The sequence below is a fragment of the Cibotium barometz genome, chromosome 23, assembly GCF_041138505.1.
Source record: "Cibotium barometz isolate CiBa-2024 chromosome 23, ASM4113850v1, whole genome shotgun sequence".
Taxonomy (NCBI): domain Eukaryota; kingdom Viridiplantae; phylum Streptophyta; class Polypodiopsida; order Cyatheales; family Cibotiaceae; genus Cibotium; species Cibotium barometz.
This window is the reverse complement of record NC_141068.1, coordinates 25,119,257-25,138,587: the sequence shown is the minus strand read 5'-3', so window position 1 is coordinate 25,138,587 and position 19,331 is coordinate 25,119,257. Positions and strand designations below refer to the sequence as shown.

The 19,331-nt window shown below is 41.0% G+C and overlaps 1 protein-coding gene across 1 annotated transcript; it reads left to right on the top strand.

Moving 5' to 3' along the window:
* Positions 1 to 12,566: 12,566 nt before the first annotated feature.
* Positions 12,567 to 14,922, top strand: LOC147625776 (F-box protein At1g67340-like). The gene is made up of 3 exons (XM_086817336.1): positions 12,567 to 13,256; positions 13,501 to 13,663; positions 13,980 to 14,922. Exons 1-3 carry the CDS (start codon positions 12,997 to 12,999, stop codon positions 14,853 to 14,855), a joined length of 1,299 nt encoding a protein of 432 aa, XP_086673462.1. The 5' UTR covers positions 12,567 to 12,996; the 3' UTR covers positions 14,856 to 14,922.
* The last annotated feature ends 4,409 nt before the right edge of the window (positions 14,923 to 19,331 follow it).

The following is a 19,331-nucleotide window of genomic DNA, read 5'->3' as shown; positions in this document are numbered from 1 at the left end:
CTTTGGCAGCACCACATTTCTTAACAGCTCTATTGCCTTCTATCACCTCCTACCCACTACACCACAACATTGTTTACAAAGTAGGGGTCAAAGTTCTCTTCTTTATGCTTTCTTATAGTCTTGAAAATGGGAAAGGGTAAATTTGTGTGCTCTTTTCCTTTGCTTGCATGCTTGCACATCAGCAAGCTCTCAAGCCATAAAGTGACATCAAAGCCTAAATAAATGGTAAGGCTATTTGTTGACCAATTTCCTTATAGAAAAAGAACATTGGTAATTCATTACATGTGATGAGAAAGAGCCAGAAATTGTTGAAGAAAATCCTACCCGACAACAGGTGTAGGTGCAAGCATATAAAGCATGGCCTGAAAGAGCCATAAATGTGTTGTACCTGGTTCTTTGTCAGTGTGACAGACTTTATGATTGTGCATAGATAGGATACACAAATGCCTAAGGAGGATTGGGACACCTTGGTGAAGACATACATCACAAACCCTTAAGCTCGAAAGATGAAGCTAAAGTAGGAGCTCCATAATGTGACCAGAGGGAAGCTGAGTATAAATGATTACTCGATCAAGGTTAAAGGGCTTATGTAAGCCCTTGCTTCTACTAGATCACTAGTATGATGATAATGATGATATGATTTCAATGACCTTGAATGGCCTTGGCAAGGAATATAGTTAGTTGTAAACCTCCATTGGAGTTTGAGAGAACTTTCTTGATTTTTACACCACAACACATCGGGTGTACAACAACGTTTTTTAGCAGTGTTTTGTAACATTTTCGAAAGGAAAATATTGGGGGTTTTAACGATGCTGAGCAACAATTTGTCGTTGCTCCACAACATTTTCTTGCTTCTTAGCAGCGCTTTTTGCTGCAGCGAAATATCGCTACTCAACACACGAAATTTCACTACTCTTAGCAATGTATATAGCAGCGAAAAAACACTGCTATACTAAAAAAAACATCACGTTTCTTTTTCCGCCGTAGTTTTTATCTTTTGAATATAATAAACTTGTACTATGAGTTTTTTTGTAGATTTATGCCTTATCTATCACTTCTACCTCTCCTATCCTATCCTCCTCAAGCTTAAGCAAGGTATGTCTACTCTTTTCCTTTATCTCCTATGCAAACAAGCTTTTCATGAAAGATTTCTTGTGAGTATTTTCTTTCTCTTTCCTCTCTTTTAAGTTTTTCTTTTCTTCTTTTTTCTTTCTTATTGTGAAGCTTAACGGTTACATTATGAGTATTTTCCCTTCTTCGTTTTCTCTAATTAAGAGATCTCCATTAAAGCTTTATATGGTAAGAGATCTTGAATTTTATTAATACTTTTTTTTTCTTAACTTGGTTTAATTTTATAAGTTTTCAACACATACAAGCCTCACAAGAGATCTCTTTCTTGTATGTTTCTTCTTTCATGCTTTTACAGGTTTATAGGGTTTGTAAGTTTTAGGGCTTTTAAGATTAGGGTTTGTTATTAATACTTTTTTTCCTTAATTTGGTTTGATTTTATAGGTTTTTAAACATATAAGCCTCACAAGGTAAGAGATCTCTTTCTTGTATGTTTCTTCTCTTATGCTTTTACATATTATAGGATTTGTAAGTTTAGGGTTTGTTATTTTTCCATGCTCTATAGATAGCCTTTAAAGAGCTATGCTTATCTCAAGAGATGGCCATATGCCTTAGCCTCATGCATGAGACTTATGCATAAGCTTTATGTATAGCTTATGCATAAGCTTTACACATGAGGCTTATGAATAAGCAACATGCATGAGACTTGTGAATAAGCATCCCGGTAGCAACCTAGGCATGCCGGTAGCTTCCAAGGCATGCCAATAGTTTCCAAGGCATGTCGATAGCTACCTACCTATGCATGTTGGTTGCTACCAATGCATGCCGGTAGCTTCATGGGCATGCCGATAGCTACCTACCTATGCATGCCGATAGCTACCAATGCATGCCGGTAGCTTCCTAGGCATGCCTGTTAGCTACCTAGGCATGTCGGTAGCTTCCAATACATGCCGATAGCTTCCAATGCATGTACCAGCAAAAGCCTCGGTTTAGCTAGGTTTTGCTAAAGCAGAGGGAATCAAAGATGTGTATATGCGAAAAATGCCTAGGATTGACCTATTGAGACCTAGATCGAACGTCACTTCGATGGAAGTAGCCCCCCAGGAAGGCACAGAGAAACTATTTTCTTGAAAATCATCGGGTATCTATTATCCAAGGTTTTGATGTGCCTCGTGCTTCCATGTGTCCCTTGCTACTAGAAAGTTAACATGTTGCTGGTAGCTACCTAGGCATGTCGGTAGCTTCCAATGGAAGCTGGTAGCAACCTAGGCATGCCGGTAGCTTCCAATGCATGCTGGTAGCTTCCAATGCATGCCGGTGGCTTCCGATGCATGCTGGTAGCTACCTAGGCATGCCGGTAGCTTCCAATGCATGCCAATAGCTATAGCCATATGCATGCATTAGCCTTATATGCATTAGCCATATGTATAAGGCTATATGCATAAGCCTCATGCATTGGAGTATGCATAAGAGTTTTAAGTATTTATGTTTTTTCTTGGATAGATGGCAAATAACTTGCGGCGCAATGTTACACGTGAAGGAGGAGTCAGTATCCCAACAATATTTGTAGGCATATATTAGCCTCAAATTGTATCTTATCTTTTAATTAAAAAAGGTTATCTTAAATAACAACATAATTGCAATGTTTATTTGTTTGTATGTCTATAGCTTGAAGGAGTGGACCGCCCCCCTACGCAAGATAAATATGATTTTTCATTACAATGGGGTTTTGTTGGAAGCTCTATTTGAAAGGGTGCAAGATGAAGGATATATTGTTATTACTAAAGGACATGCTTGGCAAGCATGGAAAGTAAGTACATTCCTAAACCCTAAACCTCTTTATTTTTGTAAAACTGCTTTTCACTTGTGTTAGTTATATTGTGTTTTAGGATCATATTACTAAAATGGTGGTGCAAATGTCTAAGCAAGAAGCAATGAAAATGTGAGAAGTGAAGGGGGTGGAGTTGCCAAGGAACAATAGTAATCGCAATGCATAAGATGTAGACCCCCTCAATGTAGCCCCTAGCTCCATAGATTTTCATTATGCTTTATTTTATCTATGAGCTTTTTGGAATCATACACTTATGTAATTTTGCCAAGTATTGTAATTGAATTTCGACATTCCTAAAACCATGAATTGCAATTGTTTTTTTTTTGTATTTGTCAAGTTTTACATTACACTTGTCCATGTGAGACGATGAGTAGGACATGAAGTTGTGTTAGTTTTACTATGTCTACATTAGAAAAAAAAGAGTTGGGGTAGACTGGGGAGTCCTATGTAGACTCCCTAGTCTGCCCCAGCTTTTTTTACTATGCAACAGTACATTTGCTGCTCCATTAGTGAAAATAGCAGTGAAATATTGTAGACTGGGGAGTCCTATGTAGACTCCCTAGTCTGCCCCAGCTTTTTTTACTATGCAACAGTACATTTGCTGCTCCATTAGTGAAAATAGCAGCAAAATATTATGCTGTGAGCAACAAACCCGTTACAGCAAAAATAGCAACTTTTTTAGCAGCAGTGAAATGGACCCGACATCTTCATACCCTTCTAGTTATAAAAGCGCTACTATTTTTGCTACTAAACTCTCATTCTGTTGTAGTGTTAGGAACTAATTGTTTTCCTTATCCATGAGGAGATGAATATAGGGAGAAGTTCATTCTTCGAAAATAACCTTGGATTTTACTAAAAACCAATTTCAAAATATTAAATGTCTGGAAACAAGCCCTACTACCTAGGTAATCAATGTTTGGGTATAGGGAGGCAACAAGCATTGCAAACATGTCAATGTAAAACAGGGGGTGAGCTATAACGGTGTGATCTAACGCCACACATTGTGTCAGTTCAAACTGATTTCACCTAACATAATACGCCCATTGGCATAAATCAGCGTCAAGAAAAAACCGTTTTTTTTCATGACTCAAATTGAAAAAAACCAATTGTAATTTTGTCTAGTCTTGAATTTACCGATTCAAGTTTTCTTTTCTTTTTTTTCAAATAAAGGGCAGCATATATTAAGAAGTTAGAGGAGGCAGTTACAACATATAGAGTGCTTTAATAAGCATCACATCCTTGGAGATGACAGACTCTCTCATCATCATCAACAGTTCCTGAATTTTCTATATCATCTAGTCCACTTGCCTTCCTTTAGATTTCTTATGCAGACGAAGTAGTTTGGTGTCCAAATCTTCAACCGCCTTTGTATGAATCTTTCACCTACATGTATCAAGTTCTCTTTCAGCAAAACAGCCTGAAGTCGTTAGTAGGCATACTATTAAAAATGGAATCAAGTCTATGTAACCACAAGCACCATAACAGTTCAGTTCTCAAGACATCCCACAATTCCAAAGTGCAACCAATGCCTTCTCCAAGTAACAAGTTTTTCCAGCCAAGGGTGTAGCCATTCCATAACTGAATGCATTTGGCCAATGCCTCAAAAGCATTCCTTTGCTATAGGGCAGTGCATGAATATGTGTAGGTTATCCTCAGCATCCTTGTATCTGTGGCACTTCCCATCCCCAATATTAAGTCTGAGGGCTTTAAGTCCAAATAGCTCTGAGCATAATCAACCAAGCTAGGCACGCTTTTTTTGGTTCCACATATTTATTCCATAACTTACCAAACATAAAATACCATTGTGATCTATCCAGAAGGATTCCCCATCTCTTGTTTAAAGTGCAATGGATAGGAGCAATCCCCTATTTGGGGGGGATATGTAGTAGGCCCTTTTGACTCTTCTATTGGAATGCCTTGTGAGCTGGCATATCTTTAATCGATAGCAGCCATGTGTCTGATTGGTGCCATAAGATGATTCTTGCCCCAATAAGGTTTAATTCTTTATATGTGACATTATAGTCTTCAGATCAAATCAACTCTAGACATCCAAGAATTAATTTCTCTGTCGTCCCAAATATCCCACCAACTGCTGCAGATTCCTTTCATGTGCATCCTCAAAGCCTCTTCAGCCGCCTGGGCTTTATCAATTGGGGGAGGGGAATGCTTGGCCACTAAATGGAATCTCTCCCATGTATACCCCACATGTAACTAGGTTTCTCAAAACATATAAGGTCAGTCTTAGCGAAGAGACCAGCTGGCTGCCAACCAGTTTCACCATGAATTTGCTTGCCATAATTGTGAGTGGGAGGAGGTTCTTCCACTTAGGGAATTGTTTGAGCTGGAATAGATCAAGATTTCTAGTGATCAACCACGACCAGTCTTCAGAGGGGTAGAGAAAACTTCTCAACACCCATTTGGTATCTAGTCTATTAGCTAGGTTGGACACATCTTTGATACCAAGGCCCCCTTTTCCTATTTCCAAACAACACCATTCCCACCTGACTTTAGGGATTTTCCTAATCCAGGGATCCCCTCCCCATAGATAGTATGAATTGCAATAAATCAGATGCAAGAGGTCTCCAGAGCAGCAGAACTGAGAAAGAAGATGATGGAAGTGATAATGAAATGGTTGATTACCATCTTCTTGCCCCCTAGGTTCAGATGCATTTTCTACCATCTGGCCAGTTTCCCTTCCACCTTATTTAACACCCATAGCCATCTCTGCTTTAAGGGCGACCTTGAAGCCCATAGGAATGCCCAATAGTCCCTCTTCCAGGACCTTATGGGGGATACAAATTTTTTGAGCCAAGAGGGTACAAGTAAAAAGGCAGGTTGGGTAGTTCTACACACGTAGGACAGCAGGCTGAAGGCTTTGGACCTTGAGGGTTAAAGTTTTTGGACCTTGAGGGTTAAAGTTTTTGAAGAAACAGAAAGGGGTGTTCTTATACATCCATTGCCTTGATCCTAGGACCTTTAGAGCCATATTTGGGTCTTTGAACAAAAAGAGTTAATACCCATTTGGGAGGGCTTGGATGATGTCTACCTCAATACCAACGGAGAACCAGTTGTCTTTGAACAAGTTGCCTGTGTCCGTTGCCGCTAATCACCCATCTTTGACGTCCATGAGTTTCTTTTTTCAAATAACGGCTTCTTATATTAAGAGATTAGAAAGAGACAGGTTACAACATATAGAGAGCTCTAATGAGTATAATGTTCATGAACATGACATTCTCTTCTTATCACCCCCATAGTTCCTGCAATGCAAGCCATAGCTGCTTCACAAGCTTGCCTTTGACTTTATTGAGAAGTATCTCTAGCTGTGTTTCCAGATTTTCTCGCTTTTTCTGAGTGTGACTTTCAAAAAACATAGAGTGCTTTGATGAGCAACACATCCTTGGAGATGACAAACTCTCTCATCTTCAACAGATCTTGAATTTGCTATGTCACCTAGTCCACTTGCTTTCCTTTAGCTTTCTGAAGCTTGGTGTCCAGGTCTTTCATTTGTCTTTGTATGAATCTTTCACCTGCATGTATCAAGTCTGCATGTCTTTGTATGAATCTTTCACCTGCATGTATCAAGTCTTCTTTCGGCCTGAAAATGTTAGTAGGCATACTATTAAAAATGGAATCAAGTCTATGTAACCACAAGCATCATAACAGTTCAGTTCTCAAGACAGGCCATAGTTCCAAGGTGCAACCGATGCCTTCTCCACAAGCAACAAGTTTTTCTAGCCAAGGGTGTAGCCATTCCATAACTGAATGTGTTTGGCTAATGACTCGAAGCTTTTCTTTGCAATAGGACAGCACATGAATATGTGCAGGTCATCCTCAACCTCCTTGCATCTGTGGCACTTCCCATCCCCAATGTTAAGTCTGAGGGCTTTAAGCTGAGTCCATAGTAGCTCTGAACATAACCAACCAAGCTAGGCACCCTTTTTTTGGTTCCACATATTTATTCCATAACTTACCAAATAGAAAATACCTCTGTCCAGAAGGATTCCCCATCTCTTGTTTAAAGTGCGATCAGTCCTCTGTTTGGGGGGAATAGGGAGTAGTCCTTTTTGATTCTTCCATTTGAAAGCTTTGTGAGTTGGCAAATCTTTAATCGACAGTAGCCAAGTGTTCGATTAGTGCCATAAGCTGATTCTTGCCCCAATAAGGTCTAATTCTACATATGAGACATTATAGTCTCTCATCAAATCAGCTCTGGACATCCAAGAATTGATGTCTCTGTCCCAAATATCCCACCAACAATAGATTCCTTTCCTATGCATCCTCAAAGAAGCCACTTCAGCTTGGGCATTATCAATTGGGGGGAGGGGAATGTTTGGCCACTAGATGGAGTCTCTCCTATGTATACCCCATGTGTAACTAGGCTTCTCAGAAAGGATAAGGTCAATCTTGATAGCATTCCAAGCCAACCAAAGCAAATAGACCAATTGGCTGCCAATCGGTTTCACCAAGTATTTGCTTGCCATTATTGTGAGAGGGAGGAGCTTCTTCCACTTGGGGAATTGTTTGAGCTAGAATTGATCAAGATTTGTAGTGATCAACCACACCCAATCTTCATAGGGGTAAAGAAAGATTCACAACACCCATTTGGCAGCCATTCTATTAGCCAAGTTGTTGGACACATCTTTGAATCCAAGGCCTCCTTTACCTGTATCCAAGCAGCACCATTCCCACCTGACTTTAGGGATTTTCCTAATCCAGGGGTCCCCTCCCCATAGATGGTTCCTGCATAACCTTATGAATTGCATTAGATTAGAGTCTGGAGGTCTCCAGCACTAAGAAAGTAGATGATAGAAGGGATAATGAAATGGTTGATTAGCATCTTTCTACCCCCCAGGTTCAGATGCATTTTTTGCCATCTGGTAAGTTTCTCTTCCACCTTATTTAGCACCCAAAACCATCTCTGCTTAAGGGTGACCTTGAATCCCATGGGAATGCCCAATAATCTAAAAATCACTCCCTCTTCCAGGATTTTACATGCATCTTGGATCAACAAGTCAGGAGGCTTATCAATGAAGGTCCTGATACTTGTTTTCTTATGGTTAATAACTAATCCAGAAGCCCTGCAATAAATGTCCAAGAAATCCCAAAAGCACTTAATGTTTAGCTCATTATTGGCAACCATGGCATTAGTATCATCAGCAAACATTTGGGTGCATAGCTGCTTATTGTTGGGAAGAGAGATGCCATTTATTTCCCCTTTGTCCATCCTATCTTTAATCAGCTAGTTCAGACCATCTGCAGCAATAGCATAGAGGAGGGGTGCTAGAGGGCAGCCTTGTCTGATAGATTTGGTAAGGGAGAAAGCACCAGAGAGCACACCATTGACATTCACCCTAGCCGTGACATTCCCAAAAAGAGTACTCACCATCTGGATGTCCATACCCTCCCACAATGTGATAATGGCATCCAAAATGTACCTTTCTTTGATGAAACCCTTTTGCTTCTGTCTGATCCAATTCTTTAGTTGATTGGACAGCCTCAGAGCTAAGGCCTTGGCAAATATTTTGTAAGCACAGTTTAACATGGTAATAGGTCTCCAATTGCTCAAGTCATTCCTCTCTCCCTTCTTATGGATAAGTTTTATCCACCCTTCAGGGCGGGGCAACACCCCAAAAGAGGCAGCCTCCTGCCACACTGCCAGTAACTGAGATAGCAAGAGATCCTTGAACGTCTTGTAGAATTCAGCATTCCATCTACATCTGGGCTTTTCCTCACCTTTAGTAGGCAGTCTATGGCCTTGCTAATCTCCTCTTTGGAGAAATTATTTTCTAGCTCTTTAGCAAGTGTGTCAGGGATGGTTGGCTTCTTGACCTGCTCTATGAGTGCAATGCATTTGAGTTGGTCATTGGTAACCCCTCCCCCTTTACTAAATATGTTATTAAAGTGCTTGAAGACTCTTGTTCTTTTCCCTTTCTCAGAGGCGTTGCCTGAGAAGTTGGGATCATGCAATGTAGGGATTGCATCCTTACATTGTTTGACTTTTAGCATTTTGAACATCTCAGGAGTGGGAAGGTCAGCTTTCCCAGCCCACCAATATCTAAGGAATAGGAGGACGTGCTTTTGGGATAACTCCTCTTCTCTCCTAATTTCAGCCCTAGTGTACTAAGAACAGCTTCTTGAATAGCAGGGTCTTCCTTATTGGCTATCACTTCCAATTCTTTTAGTTTCAGATAGAGCAGGTCTCTTCTGTTTTTCTAATTCTGGTTACCTCTTTCCTCATGCAAATCAATAGGGCTTGGGTAGATTAGATGGCCAGACTCCAAGCCTCGTCGGGGTAAGACCACAGCTGAAGAATTCAGTCCAGATTCTTTTCACTTCCTCTTGAACAATAGGCATTTTAAATAGGGCTGGATCCGTGTGGAACCACTGATTATAGACCTTTTTGTCATGGTTGTCCAACACTAATATAACGGGGTAGTGGTCTGAGAAGCAAGTAGAAATGTTAGTTCTACATTCACATCTGATGTAGGAGTTACCCAAGGTTTTGCTAATATATCCTCTGTCTAATCTAGAGTTCCTGGTCAATTCCCCATGGGCATAATTTTGCCACGTGAAGTCTCCAATATTCCCTACGTCACATAGCTCAAAGTGATCAGCAGTGCGTTGCCAGGCTAGGAGCTCTATCCCTTTTCTGACTTGACCCAGACCTCTTAACCTATCATTTTTGGATTCCACCATATTGTTCAAAGCCCATTCGACGAATGATAGGATCAGGGACACTTCTCAAGGTGCCCTAGGTTCTGATTCTGATTGCCTGAGCACCTCTAGCATAAATACCAATGAAGGAGAAGGTTGTCATTTCAAATGCAGCCCATTGATCAAACGTATCAATCCTCACGTCTTTTAGCTTATTCTGATGATCCACATGCATGGCCACAACCACTCCTCTCCAAAACCCTAATAGTGGGCTGTGTAGATCCAGATGTGCTCTTTAGAGATGTTGAGCAACCTTTTTTCAAGCTCATCCCCGCTAACTTTGACTTCAGTTAGAGCTATGAAGTCAAATCTACCTTGTTTCCTTAACCATTGTTTAGCTAGTTGGACTTTTGAAAGGTCAGTCATCCCCTTAACATTCAAAGTGGTGCATCTCATTTGCCCTTTTTCTTCTGAGAGTTGACCTTTTTAGGTCCCACTTTGGAGGCAGCTTGAGGTGTGGTGGATCCAACCTGAGCATGCATTCTTTTCAATTCCTTGACTATCTCCATTTCTTTGGGAATACCATTTTTAATATCAGACATAGACTGCTTAACCCTGTCTTGCTTATCTCCCAACGAGCCAGGCATCATTGTGTGGGGAGGGAGTACCTGGTCATAGTCCATTTGGTTAGTTTTGGCCAGAATTCTGGATCTATCCAGAGGTGTGGACTGAATGATCTCTTGGGAGTCAACCGAATCATCAAGGTCCGAGATGTTGTCTAGCAAGGCGAAGGAGTTAGCAAATGCCCTCTCGTTTCCTGCCCTATTTTGTCTAAAAACACCATATTAGTGAATTTGGGAATTTCCCAATTCTCATTTTTGAATACTTAAAAAAGGGGACATGGATAACATGTTTGTAAGTTTCTCAAAACCCTATCATATGACCTATCGTTGGAAAGCGCTTGAAAAATGAAATCTAAAGAGCTATAAAGCGCTCATTTTGGATTAGTGGTGTTCAAGTTATGGTTAATCTAAACTTTTGACCACGTGTCCCAAACTTGTGAGAAATTCTCATATTCCCCAATATGGTGTTTAAAGGTCTTCCTCCTATTGGGTACTGTAAACTTTTCTCCCTTGTCTTTTGAGGTAGAGAGAGTAAGGGGAGGAGGCACAGTCAGATTCTTATTCCCTCCAATAGGCTGAGCTTGGTTGGCTGTTGGAAGATTAGGGGCACTAATGGCACTCAAATTGGGGTATTTGGAGAAGGACACTCTCTGATAACAATGCCCTTGCTTTGCACAGTGGAAGCATGCGTTGGGAAGGTGTTTGTATAGAATGCTTTGCTAGATGTTATAATCACCGCATTGATTTTAATCTCATCAATAAGAGGCCTATCTAGATCCACTTCCACAAGGACCTGAGGATGCCAAGCTAGGTTGTAGTCATTCTTGGGTCTCATGCCTAGAACTTTCCATATGGGAGATACAATTTTTTTGAGCCAAGGGTATAAGTAAAAAGGCAGGTTGGGAAGCTCAACCCACACAGGACAGGCTGAGGGTTTTGGACCTTGAGGGTTAAAATTTTTGGACCAACTGAAGAAACAGAAAGGGATGTTCCTGCATATCCATTGCCCTGAACCTGATAGGACCTTAAGAGCATTACTTCAGTCTTTGAATAGAAAGAGGTAGTACCCATTTGGCCCAGGGCTTGGATGATCTCTACCTCAATACCAATGGAGATCCAGTTGTCTTTGACCCAACCCCTAAGGAAATCTACTGGTGGTCTTGGCCCGAACAGTAAACCAACTAAACATCGAGCTGTGTAATCAATTTCCAAAGATTGAACCAGCTCCACTGGAAGACAAACCAACGGTTTAATGGAAGAGGGATTACTTGATGTGGCCATTACCTTTGCTGGAGTTTGCCTGTTGGTTTGAACCTCTTCTTTGACTTGTTTCTGCAGCAGCATCACATTTAGTTCTTCCACTCAGGCTGGGGAATCTTGTAGCTGTTTTTTGGTGTCCAGGAAATCTTCTAGTACCTGCTCATATTTCAGCATAGCTTCTCTATTGCCATCCATGGCAGGGGGCCAGTGCAGGAACTGTTGAAATGCTGCTTGAGTGCTCTTTAGCGGGCGGTGAAATCTGTGCAGTCCCAGAGCTAGACCCCTGTGCTCTGAGCAGAGTGGGGGTTCCAGGGTTCCCCTCCACTCGGTGCCCATGCACCTGGGGGGGTGCTGTCAAGAAGGAGGAGAATAAGATGCAAGATGTGAGCCTCTGGGCAGCAGGCGCAGAGGAAAAAAGAGAAAATACAGAGGCTATCAGACGCAGCCTGCCATCGCCCACCACACGAAGCTACTGGCGCAACGGCTAGAAGTTTCTGCGAGAGATTGTGTCGATGTCCATGAGTTTCTAGTTGTGTAGACGCAAGCTTGGAGTTAAAGACCTTACCGATTCAAGTTTTCAAAAATTTTAGTTGTGAAATGCGTTAACCTATACATGAAAAGTTTATTTCTTGACATGGGAATGATGTGCACGCAACGTGGTTACTTTTGCGGGCTGGGCGCGGGCGCCTTTGACTCTGCTCCGACGGCCGCGAGTCAGTTCCGCTCAAGTTTCTGGACACGTGTCAGCGTCGATGAATCATCCCGTCCGTCAGTAAAAGCCGTAATCCAGGATCACGATTCACGTTGAACCGTTCGTTAGGTCGAATTTAGAATGTATCATAAATGTATACGTAATCGCTCCAAAAACATTGTTCACCCGGCTCCGTCAATCAATAATCAAGGTTTAAGTGGAGCATTAGAAGCTGTTTAGTTTAACGAATATAAAACAACATTCACCTTGTCTCATTGCTCAAAAATTTCCTCAAGTCTTTGCAAGGTACCCCACTAATCACATCATTATTCAATAATCCAAAGGCTTTATTGAGTTCGCCCATCTTTTTATACAGCCCATTGCCCCATACCTAATTACCACTCAATAATTCAAGGCTTTCACAGAGTTTCCCCATCTTATTATATAGCCCATGGCCCCATAACTATTGCCATATATTGAGTGCCCACCATTGCTCTTCTAATTTCTAAAGAAGAACTTTCCTCTTTAATGCTAGCTAGCTTCAGGAATCAGAACATTGGCTTTCCAGCATTTCAAGCTAGCAAAACTGAAGATTTCCAAGCAATGCCCAGACATTGCCAACTACCAGCTCTAGCCTTTAATGCAATTTAAGGTCTCATTTGATTCATCACCGTTTCAACTTTCTATAAGCCCATTCAAGATTGATCAATGGGGCCTGCAATCATATCAATCCACTTAATGCCTTGTGATAATGCTGAGAGCTGAAAGCTTATCTTTCCGTTTTTCTTAAGACGGTTGCCAACAGCAGGCTTGTTCCTGCACACTCGGATGCTTTATATATGAGATAACCTTGTTTTTATTCAATAAAAATGCGGACACGGCGAGCAATCCATCCTTCTCCAGCGCTTCTCTCCTGCTTAGAAAACAGATTAGGGAGAGCACTAGCCACTAATGAAGCCTCCCCTTTCCCAAGGGCTGCTAAGAAAGCCAGAGTTAGCCTACTGCAAAACGATGATATTGCATCTCGTAGGAGCTTTGATGCACTCCCTGATGATTTGCTGCTCTCCACTTTTGTATCTCTCAGCTCGAGTGCTGATTCTCCAGCAGATCTTATCAACTTAATGTTCACGTAAGTGCCCTTTTTCACCCTAATGTTGATTAATTTGCAATAGAATTGGTCTACTTCTACCATTTATACTGGAGGTTACTATTATGCAGATGCGTTAACGACAAGCTACCCAACGCAGGGGGGCTTAATTGCGATTATAATCATTTGTCATGTGCTGTGTAGAGTGTTTAATATTTCACTTCATAAATCCAGGGTTTGATTTTCGTACTGTTGTCTAAGGGCTTGCAGGCTGATGGATGTGCAGGTGTAAGAGGTTTCAGAAACTAGCTTTCAATTCAACAGTGCTTGCGAATGCTTCTGTTGATGCCTTGAGAGTGAGGGCCTCTCAATGGTGCGATGGTGCCAGCTCTTTCTTGGCTAGGTGTGCGGATGCTGGAAATGTAGAGGCATGCTACACACTGGGCATGGTGAGTGATTATTTCTAACGCTGTAAATTATAATTGCACAGTTATAATCTTCTTGTAACTGCATATCTAATCAGTTTCTTGTGGGCGAAGTTACTGCAAATCAATGCTTGAGTGGGCTTCATAACTAATGTATTTTTTTAAAAAAAATATGCCTTTCATTTGCCTCAATTAATGTTTATTGTTAAGATTATTGCACATCTGATTAATTATTGTATATTATTATGATTATTGCATATTGTATGCACATCTGATTAATTTCTAGTGGACGTAATTAGCGTATTGTTAATAATTACAACGCGGTGTGCTTGTTGTGCAGATTAGGTTCTACTGCTTGATGGACCGGAAGGGAGGGCTGGAGATGATGGCCACAGCGGCCCGACGCTCACACGCAGACGCCCTGCACTCATTGGCCGTGATACAGTTCAACGGTAGCGGAGGAGACAGGGAGGACAAAAATCTGAAAGCGGGGGTGATGCTATGTGCTCGCGCGGCGGCGCTGAGCCACGTGAACGCGATGAGGGAGCTGGGCCATTGCCTTCAAGACGGCTATGGAGTGCCCAAGAACGTGCCTGATGGGAGGCGTCTCATGTTGGAGGCGAATGCGCGCGAGGCTTCAGTTGTGGCGGCGGTCGAAACGATACACAGGCAGCTGCAGTTGCCGCCACCTAACGACGGGGTGAGGGGCTGCAGGGAGCGTTTGTTTGCTGCTACAAAAGCCAATATAACAGCCCAGAAGGCCGTCCTTGCCGACGTCCATCTCAGTGACTTCTTACGCCATCCCGCCTTATATAAGTTTCTCCAAGCCAGTGGCTGCGCTCTCTTCAGTGATTTTGGCTGCAACGTCGCCCCTCCCAAGCTCCACATCGCCCATGAGTTTCTCCTGGCCTGGTTTCAAACCCACCCCCTCCCGCCCGGCCTTCGCCTCTGCTCCCACCCCAACTGTGGCCGCCCGGAGACCCGGAGGCACGAGTTCAGACGCTGCTCTGCTTGTGGCTGCGTTAATTATTGCTCTAGAGCTTGCCAAGCCTTGGATTGGAAGCTCCAACATAAGTATAATTGTGTTCCTGTGGCCAATTGGCAAGGAAATGCCATGGCTGCAATTGTAGGATCAGTTGCAGGAGGTGGTCGAGGTGCTCCTCCTCCTCCTCCTCCTCCTCCTCCTCCTCTGTATTTCAATCGATTTGGTGAATGATTGTCGTTTTTGTTCCCCTTGCGTGTATGGAAGTCTATATGATGACCTTGAATATATATTGTTCAAAGCGGTCTATATGTTTAACACAAATCGATTGGACAAAAGTAGAAAAGGTAGAGCTGGACCTGGAGGTTGTGGTTCTCTTGATTTCAATGACTTTGATAAATAATCAATTCAATTAATTCTTAATCGTAATGAGGATCTCTTACTCCCATTCGATTGATTCAAACCCTACATAATCCTAAATTTCCCATTGCATGAGCTTACAAACAATTTGAAAATTTCAAATCCTAAACTTGCCCGAGCATTATACCTATGCATTGTGAGTTGAAGTGAGTTTAGTGGCATAGGTGTTACTCATGTTCCTGGATTAAGGTGGTTTGCACCCACGAAACCCTCATTACCTTGATGATGATGATGATGATGATGATCATCATCACTACCATCGCCTCAATCCCTATCTTCTTTATCCTCACTGCCACGTGGCCAAAGTGAAGGCTCCACCATATGGCAACTCCTCGTGCTCCCCCCTCAAGCACGAGGGGGAGTAGTGAGGAGAGTAGCATGTTGTAGTCAAAACTTCACCATCATTGTGAGAGAGCCTATTGTTTGAAGTGCCACAAACCAAGTAAATGTAGCACTCTGAAGCTTCGCATTGTTGACACCCTCGACGAGCATCCATGATTATGGGCACCTCCTCAAAGGCATCTACCCGCACTTTATTGCCTTCTTCATCCTCTCGATCGCACTTGTCTCCGGCTTCCTGTACCTACCAAAGCCCATGAAAGCCTCATTACCTTCATGATCATCATCATCATCGTTACCTCGTTTGATAGAAACTCGGTATGAAGGGCTTTGTGTGAATATATGCCCTTATGTGTGTGTGTGGAGTGCGTGTGTGAGAGCATATCTTGATACAAAGTTCTACACTCACTATTGGGCAGCATTGATGACATTAGTGGGGATGTCATAGTATCTAGTCCATACTATGCATAATGGAGTTGATAGTTATATAGTCTTGTGGGTTGACTACCATGAGTATATAACATGCACTTTCCTAAAAGGTGAATTTGGGCATGTTCTTGGATTCATCTAGGTATATATCATTGCCATTGCCTCAATCCCTATCTTCTTCACCATCTCTGCATATCTTCTTCTTCTTCAATATCTTGGCTTTGATTTAGCTGCATCACATACATCGCAAGCCTCATGGTCTCTTTGTCGCATTATCTCTCTATGTAGAACCTTAATAGGTTCACATCCATAGCGGCATCGAGAAAGCAACTTACAGGGTCGAAGACCATGGGTGGCGTTGTGTGCTTGTATAGGATTAAATTTTTACAATGCCATTTGGAGAATACAGAGAAGAGACCAAGTTGATGAAGAGTTCCTATTATTATCCACACTAACCTGCTGTTGGGAACTACCACGTGGTCGAGCGAGGGCTCGGCCACATGGCACCTCCTCGTGCTCCACCAGTCAAGCGTGAAGGGGAGCGTGAGTAGCAACGTGCGGGTCACTAACTAGTTATTATTCACTAAGTCGATCCCAAAGACTTATGGTCATGATTCATCCATGGGTCTATTGAAGCGTATGGAGGATAACAATAGAAATTAATAGAAAATTTGGAGGTGAAAAACTTTTCGGCAAAGATTATTCTAATCCAAATCAATAGATGAGGATATCTTGAATGAGCTAAGTTAATGTGGTGAAAATCGCCCATAAAGTTAAAGGTCACATTATATACATGGCTTTATCAATTTCTACTCAAGTTTAAGGTCATAAAGAAATGGTTCTATCAAAGTCAATAGAAAAAGATCCCATGACTCTTAATGGCTCCTTTAGCTACCTAGAAATTCCTAGCTACTCAAAAGGGAAGGTCTCATTTCAATCAATTTCAATCAACCAAGTGTCAATGGGAAGAGAGTTCGAGAAAACATCCCATGGTTTTAAATTAGTTGCAAGAGAAAGATGTTTTGTAAAGAAGAGGAGAGAGAGAGAGAGAGAGAGAGAGAGAGAGAGAGAGAGAGAGAGATGCTTTGTCTGAGACATGGAATGAAACACGGAACACCAGAGAGAGTATAGTAGACTCCTCCTGGAATACCCCATGTTTTTTAATGGATTAAGCCATTTAATGGATTAAACCATTTAATTCATCAAAGCACCCCCTAATTTCTAAACCTTAAGTTCATCCATGGACATATGAGAGATGGAGGACGATAAAGGTGCCGATCAATTCGCAAGGACATGTACATAGTCTATATAGATTATGATGTTATGAGGTAATTTAATCGTTTTGGTGGACCAAGGGTGACACAAAGGGTTAATGATAATGATAATCCTTACAAAGAGTCCATGTTTCCTTGTAAATTGGATAAAGCAAATATGTAGGTGGGTTTGCGAGCCTTCGGATTTGATCTGAAAAGGGCAGTTATCATGGGACGGAAGGGTACAAAAATCCAAGGGCTTTATAATGATTCGTGTTAGTGGGCGTGCTCAAGTAGTAGTGTGACTTTTCTCAAAACATGTGCAGATTGTGAAGCCCGCAAACCGACCAATTTTTACAATTCCTTTATATATTAGGGCTTAGATTATATGATGGGGTCCATGTATTGATGTTTTAAAATGTTATGATTTTGAGTGTTTTGTGTGTGTGTGTGTGTGTGGGGGGGGGGTGGTGCTCGAAAAAAACACTAAACTCTAGTATATTTTTACCCCTCAGAATTAAGAAAAACGGGCTGACATTTTAAGTAGCCCTTACATAAAGGAATGATTTTTCATATATTTTAGTTATAAAACCTGGTAGAGATTTTAGACACAAAAACCGGATACGTTTAAGAATTGTCCTTGTTTTGATTGGTTGAAAATATGTTTTTTTCGAGCAATGGACCGAGGGTGGGTGGATGTGTGGGTTAAGATCGTCTTATTCAGATACCTCGTGTTAATATTTAGTGATTGTTTTATGTTATGAAAATGATGGCACCTCTCCCATAATTTTATAATTATTCAATTGGCTATCAAAAGAAGACAAGTTGAAGTAAATTTTATTGAAAAGTTAGTTTTCAAAATGCAGGAATCTTCTCCAAGGTCATTTTCTAGGCCTAAAAATTAAATGGGGGGCACACCTTCAAATTTCAACCTTGTTGAACACATTTTTGTTAAAGTCATGCAAGAGCTAATAGATGTGGTAGGCTCCCTTCACGTGTGTCCAATGCTTGAATGCTTGTAGTGAACAAGTTTCTAATGTCCAAAACATTTGTAAAAACTAATTGAGCACCACCACCTCATACTTGGAGAACATCTACACCTTAATGTGAACTCACACCCAGTGTGAGTCTTTTTTACAACAAATGCTTGTAGTGAATAAGTTTCTAATGTTCAAAACATTTGTAAAAACTAATTGAGCACCACCACCTCATACTTGGAGGACATCTACACCTTAATGTGAACTCACACCCAGTGTGATTCTTTTTTACAACCACTAAACTAGTACTTCATGCAACAACTAAATTATATATATATATATATTTTAATCTTAAAAAATTAATAAGGTCAAGGAAAATCCATAAAATGGGGTGTGGCTGAGGCTAAAATGCTCAAATCAAGCCTTATCATAACAAGTAATGGGATCATGGTCTACCACATGATGGGTTTTATTAGAAAATGTGCCCTTCAAATTTATATTATTGACAAATATGACGTGTGTCACATGTAGGTTTATTGGATGTTTATTGTTTTCACATTGTCATGTGGATGTTTAGATTTTTGTATGTTAAAGGTAGGTTTATTGGATGTTTATTGTTTTTGCGTTGTCATGTGGATGTTTAGATTTTTGTAAGTTAAAGGTAGGTTTATTGGATGTTTATTGTTTTTGCATTGTCATGTGTGTTTTAGAGTAGTCAATATTAATAGTTTGCTCTTGCTTGGATTATATGACATGTTGGTCCATGTGGAGTGATATATCGCACCACAAAATAGCTACATTAAATAGCCCATATGCAAAAGGATAGGTTACGAAGAGAAACAAAATTATACAATGCACTTAAGAAACATTAAAAGTTTATTAACCTAAATCTAAATTCAAAATATGAATCCCACTTAAGGAACATTACAAAACATTAGAAGTTTATTGATACAATATAAAATCTAAGGTCAAATTATTTACAGTAAACAATGTGCATGTTTCTTGCCAAATTTCGATCCTATAGTTAGACTCTTTGGCATGTCACTTGGATCGACTTCCTTTACTTCTATGGTATTTCCACCCCATCATTTAAACATGTCCACCACTAAGAGCATTATGATAAGTATATTCTTTCTATTTTTTTTAAATAAGCATATCACACAAACAGATGTTCCTTGTAAATCAATATAATATGACTAGTTATAGCAGTCTCCTACCTCTCTCTCTCTCTGTCTCTCTCTCTCTCTCTGTGTGTGTGTGTGTGTGTGTGTGTACATACATCTCTCTTTCTC